Source organism: Nelumbo nucifera, chromosome 1 (assembly GCF_055504915.1).
Source record: "Nelumbo nucifera cultivar China Antique chromosome 1, China Antique-T2T, whole genome shotgun sequence".
Taxonomy (NCBI): Eukaryota; Viridiplantae; Streptophyta; class Magnoliopsida; order Proteales; family Nelumbonaceae; genus Nelumbo; species Nelumbo nucifera.
Genome location: NC_142649.1, coordinates 184,427,703 through 184,434,262, shown reverse-complemented (window position 1 = coordinate 184,434,262; position 6,560 = coordinate 184,427,703). Strand labels below are relative to the sequence as shown.

General features: G+C 40.4%; 1 protein-coding gene across 1 annotated transcript; it reads right to left on the bottom strand.

Annotated features, from left to right (window-relative positions):
- Positions 1-3,317: 3,317 nt before the first annotated feature.
- Positions 3,318-6,024, bottom strand: CYP86A8 (cytochrome P450, family 86, subfamily A, polypeptide 8). Its single transcript, XM_010257018.3, has one exon. It carries the CDS (start codon positions 5,442-5,444, stop codon positions 3,759-3,761), a length of 1,686 nt encoding a protein of 561 aa, XP_010255320.1. The 5' UTR covers positions 5,445-6,024; the 3' UTR covers positions 3,318-3,758.
- Positions 6,025-6,560: the final 536 nt, after the last annotated feature.

The following is a 6,560-nucleotide window of genomic DNA, read 5'->3' as shown; positions in this document are numbered from 1 at the left end:
TATCCACTTAAAGAGTCCAGATCCAAATAAAGATTTGGATCAGGAAACTCCTAATTTGATTAGGATTAAGCTGATCTTGAACTGCAGATAAGATAAGAGATTATCCTTATCACTTACAGAGTCTAGATCCAAATAAAGATTTGGATCAGAAAACTCCTAATCAGATTAGGAGGTTGTCTCTTTAAGGCTATAAATAAGAGTGCAGGGCGGACATGAAAAAGACACCAGATACAAGACAACAATCTGCAGAGTTCTTCCCTGTTCTTGCCACCCTACCCAGTTCGATCTCCACTTGTGGGAGTGATCAAGAATTGCTCTTGATATTGCTTCTTGATAGAAGAAGCAATCTGAAGTCGTGCTCACCAGCCCTCTACTCCATTCTTGTTGAAGAATTCAGTTCTTATTGAAGAGTCGTCCTACTGATCCTGCTTCACCACATACTGTGTCATCTTCAGTGGAAGTGGGTTTTGGTTATCTGCTTGGGCATGAACACCTTCATTGGGAGTTACTGCTACTTTGTATCAGGTATATCCCTCTCCTCCCTTTTGGTTTCAAATCTGGTCCGGTTTAGTTCAAGATTGATCATTGAAAATGCAGTTTTCTAAAATAGAGAATGCGACTCCCAAATGGGAGAAAGAGAAATTTTTGAAAATTTGCTCAACTTTCTTGTAGGGTTCGGCCATCCATATGATGGATTTCTCATCCCTTTAATAACAACTATTCCTACTTATATGATGTCAGTACTTTCACTCCCCATAACAACTTGTGATGACATAGAGAAGGTTATGTGTCGTTTTATTTGGGGTGCTTTTGATTCGAACAATTTCTATTCGACAGTTTCATGGCAAAAGATATGTCTACCGAAAGTTGTAGGTGGCTTAGGTGTGAGACGAATGAAATACTTGATGATGAGGAGTGGATGTCTGACTTAATTCTTACAACTACTGTGTTGTGAAAGATCTGGGACGCTCGTAACAAATGCATTTATCAAGTGTATTTGGCTCAGCCAATGGATGTACTTCATAGTGTGTATCGTTTTTGTGGGGAATGGAGTTATATTCAACAAACAATACATGAGGATGTGGGAACTCAACACATTTGTAGGAGAAAGGATTCAAACTATGTCCATGCTAAGGCGGATGTTATTATTTACACTGATGCTGCGGTCATTAATGAATCTAGTTCTGCTGCATGGGTGATCACTGGGGTGAATAATAGGTTCATCATGGCGGGAATTACTCCATCTCCTCTTAGTGATGTTAAAGGTGTGGAAGTATGGGCTATTCTCTCTACTTTAAGCATTACTCTACATTTGATCATCAAAAAATCTGTGTGGTAAATAACAATGTCAACATGATTACTGCCTTAGGAGGAGAATTGCTCTCTGCTCAACCAATTATATAAAGCCCACAAAAGGCTGATAGGACTAGAATTTATTAATTAACCATTTTTGTGCCTTTAATTTGAGTTAGGAAGTTGGGATAATTAATATAATTCGGTAGATAACTACATATTTGGCCTTTATGTATGTCTCAATCAGTAATTATGTGTTGGTGACTTATTATCTTTCCAACTTAATCATCTCAAACAAAAATAATCTGAGATATCATGGAATAATCCCTCCTTACAACACGATAGCAACAGGGTACAATTTTTTTAGAGGTCCTTTTCAATCAAGAAAGCAAAAAAGAAAAAGAATATGATGACATGGTCCAAGAAATAGTGATCGACTGACATTACCATTAAATGACATTTATTTACAATATTAAATGCGTATACTTTATACACTCCTAGTAGCCCAAATATTTAATATTTATTTTGCCATATAATGAAAATAGGCATTTGACTCTGGTTGGTTGCAAGCAAAATGAAGGAACATAAACCATTTTATGAAAAAGCCAAACAAATTAAGTTTAGGTGGGTCTTTATTGCAAATGAAAAGCTCAGGGGCTTAAGTCTTACTACCCTCCTCAAAGTACAGGATGTTAATCTGTAATTTACCCAAAAGGTGGCATAAACGTATGATGTGACGACTAGTGTTATTTGTTGTTAGTGGTATCCACGTTGTGGCGTTGGATGAATTGTCTCGGTAGTTTTGAGTCCCGCCATTATCATCTCTATTATAAGAAAAAAAGAATTGTGTGATTAGGTTGTTGATGTAATGTTATAGTGTTCACTTAAAAAAAGTAACGACCCCTAAAGTTATGAAAAAAATAAATAATTGAAAATTTGGCAACTTATTTAATGACAAAACAATAAACTATTCAGTTTGGGGGCTTTATTTAAAAAATACTCCCAAAAGTTCTCATACCATATGCACTCCACACCTCTAGACCAAGTTATAATGTGAGAACTACTAAGGGTATTTTTAGAATAAAAAGTACTGGATCAATGCCCCTTTACATTTTCGAGACCACATGATCATTCCTAGATGTAAATGCCAATGATTCTTGATGGAAGGTTGATTAAGCACAGCAGTTGCAAACTAGAGGATGAGTTTACTATAAGTGGGGTATCTAACCTTTGTGAATGTGTTGTTGACTTGGTGGCCTACTATCTTCCTAACTTAATCATCTGAGATAGCTATGGAATAACCCTCGTCCCCTCCCTACAACAAAAGGCAAAATCATGTGCTGATAGCAACATTAGTACAAAAATTTTGTAGAGGTGAGAGGTCCTTCCCAATCAATCAAGAAATCAGAAAACAAAAAAAAAAAAAGGAAAAAAATTCCTTCATTCCAAGGTCATGGTAGGTCAACCAATAATAAATATAAAGCATTTATGCCTACCAACTTCAAGAAATGAAAAGCACAAAAGAAAAATCCCAGAAATCACTTTTTTAAACTCAAATATTGCTGCATCAAAGCTTAAAAATCATTTGGTGATAAGCTTAATTTGCTTAGCCTATTCAAAACATATTTCAATTTCAAATAGAATAAAAAAGAAGAGGGTGACATGGTCCAAGAAATAGTATCCCTCCAATGACATTTACACCATTTCTACCAAAAAGAAATGGAATCTACACCATTAAATGCGTATGCTTTATTTATTCCTAGTAGCCCAAATATTTAATATATATATTATAATGAAATTAATCATTATATTTCTATCAAAAAGAAATTAGTGATTGAATTCTGTTTGGTTGCAAGCAAAAGGAAAACAAATCATTGTTTTTTTGGAAATTGCTTTTTAGTTTTTACATTGCATGGTTGCATGTAAAATGGTTGTGAAAATAGTGATTTTTTAACATTCCTTCTATTTTTTCATAAATTATGCTCCCATTCAAACAGAGACAATAAAAAAAAAAGCCAAACAAATTAAATAAAAACATAAATTCGATGTTTATATAGTAAAGAAAAGGCAGAGCTGATGCCTCCCATGATCTACAGAGACCCAATCCCGTGCCTTTTTTTATCAGCAATCCCTGTAATAAAAATCAATTCAGCCACAATTTCTTCTTTTTTTTTTTTCCTTTTTCACAGTTTTTTTTTTTCTTCATGGATCCTGCTTTACCTATTTTCACATCTCCCATTTTCATTTAACAAATTACACCACCCTCCCTCTCCCTCAACAATTCTCTCTCCTCCTCCATAAACCATAAATACACTATTTCTCTTCAAATAACAATAATAATAATAACAATAATAATAATAATAATAATAATAACAACAATAATAATAATAATAATAATAATAATAATAATAATAATAATAATAATAATAATAATAATAATAACAACTGTACACTTCCTACACTCCCTAATTTACCTCAACAACCATTTCTAGCCCAACACGGCGACCATCACTTACGGCTTGAGTCCCGCCGTTACAGTTAACGGCCATACCGTCTACGACCCGGCCCCATAACTTCTCCTCAGTATTCTCCTTCGGGATAGAAGCGGCAATGGCCGTCAGATCTCTTTCGTGCACGTTAACCTTCAGCCCGTACTTCATGAACAGCGTCAAGGACATCTTTTGCTCCACACGGTGCCCCGGTGCTACGGTGAGCCGGTGCCGTAGCAACACCGCTGCCGCGATCGACTTCATCTGCAGATAAGCTAAGTCCTTCCCTAGACAAATCCTGGGCCCGGCATTAAAAGCTACGAACTTGAATGGGTGTTGTGCTTCGAATTGCTTCTCGTCCGGTGATAACCACCTTTCTGGTCGGAATTTCAGGCAATCCTCTCCCCACGTGAACTTCATCCTGCCGGCAGAGTATATAGAATACGTGATCGCCGATCCCGCCGGAACGAAAGTGCCGTCCGGAAGCACGTCATCGGCGATTACATGCTTCGAATCCTCTGGCACTGATGGGTAGAGCCGAAGGGTCTCCGACAGTGCCGCTTTCAGGTAGACCAGTCGGTCAACTTCCTCGAACGCCAGGGGCTCGTCTACCCACTTCGACGGGTTGTCGCCACGAGTTTCCATGAGAACGGTGCAGATCTCACGTAAGATCTTGTCTTCCACATTCGGGTGGTGGATCAGCAACCAGAAGAACCAGCTGAGGGCCACGGACGATGTGTCACGGCCGGCCAGGATGAAGTTGAGTGCAACGTGCTGTAGGAATGCATCCGAGTAGGATTCCTTCTTCTTCATGAACCTCGAGAGAAGGTCATCGTGTGGAGTTCCTCCTTCGTGCTGACTCTGTAGCTCCAGCTTTCGTGTCTTGATCACACTGGAAAGGTACTCCTCTACGTGTTCGACGCTCTCAGTCAAGGTAACTTCCATGCCAAGCCGGAGCAACTTCTTCAGCTTCCATATGACCTCGGGGAAGATAAAGCGCTGGAGCGACGCCTCCGTGGCTCGGTCGAAGGCGGTGGCGAAACCGTTCTCCGGCAGCCCAGGAGATAAGGTCTGCGGGTCCTTACCGAACGCCAAACCACAGATGTTGTCGAAGGTGAGGCGAAGCAAGAGGTCTTGCAGATCGACGGCCTTGGATTCCAGCTGAGCCGTCTTCAGAATGGGACAGAACCTCAGTTTGATGGCTCGGTTCACCCATCGAGCCATGGCTTGGCGCAGCGTCCGAGTGGTAAACTCGAGAGCAGCGGTCTTCCTCTGAAACAGCCACGTGTCTCCATCCGAATTGAAGATCCCTTCACCAAGTAGATCATGGAACACAGCCTGCCAGGTGGGACCCTTTGGGTAGTTGTCAAATCGGGTCTTCAATATGTGCTCCAGATTCTTCGGATCGCATGTGACCGTCACGAGACCTTGCTTTCGCGCCAGAAAGGGGATGGCGCAGATGCAAGTCTGGTATGTCCCTCCACACGCTCGAAGATTCTCGGCGATCCATTCGTGCATGCGATCGGCGTTCTCGATCAGCCCCGGGAGGCTACCCAACAAGGGCCAGACACGTGGACCATTTAATGACCGTGAGATGAATCTGAACCAAAATAAATAGGCTACAACGCCAGCGACCAGCAACATAACCGTAGACGTCTCCATACGTGATAAAGCTGTTGAACTGCAACCAATCACAGTCGCCGGTAAAAGAAATTGCCGGGTAAATTAACCGGTTCTAGTCCGGTAAAAACCGACTGGGTTCGGTTCTCGAAGTTGGCTGAACGTAGAAACACTATATTTTCAAGCTGAACAACTCTGAAGCTGATCCTCGAACAAGGCAAACTTCAGGTAAGAAAGAAAGAAACAGATCACGTTTCTGATGGGATGTGCCGGTTCTCCGTGTCTCCCGCTTCTTCTGCTAGCAGCATTGTATGTACGACGTAAAATGAAGGAAACCCAAATGTAGAAAAGAAAAACCAGAGAATATGAAAACTGGAATGCGGAAAAGAAAAGGAAAAAGGAAAGAAACTAGATAGATAGTGCAACTGGAATGCAGAAAAGAAACTAAACCCAGGTGAGAAACCTGGGTTTTTTACGTCGGAAAACCAGATCTCGACGAAGGAGAGGAGATCAAGTTAGAAATGGGTGGTCTATGACTGTGAACAAAAGATAAGAGGATACATGGATTTATAGGTGAATTGACATTGAAGCTCAGAGGCAATTAATGTGACCAGACGATTCATGAATTGCTCCATCTCTCTCTCTCTCTCTCTCTCCATCCTATTAGGCTCCTAACACTCTGAAACCCGCCATTAAATGCCATCAGAGGTCGTTGGGAATTTAAGGTAGACCAGCCAGGCCCCGAAAGAGAAACCACTTGGACAAAATCGAACATGGGTCTCCTCTTAGGCAAACCCCAAAGCCATGCAATCTCTCTATCTTACTCTCCTACATACATATACACATTACACATATACAGACACATACACACACTCACCTAATTCTGCAGGAAAGGAGGTCGTCTTAAATTCACGCATTCAATGAAGAGACGAAGTAAATGGGATTAGTTGACGGATAAGAAACAAAAATTAAAAAAAAAAACCGGCAACCGGCATTTAGAGTCGTGGCTGTTTCTTCTTGAGTAAAAGATGAATTTAAATAATTAGTATTAAAAATTAAAAAATGCACATTAATTGTTCCCTTAAACACACGGGATTTCTTTTCTTCAGTCTTCTACTTGAGAGTTGAGACGGTTTGGGGTTGGGTGAACGAACAACA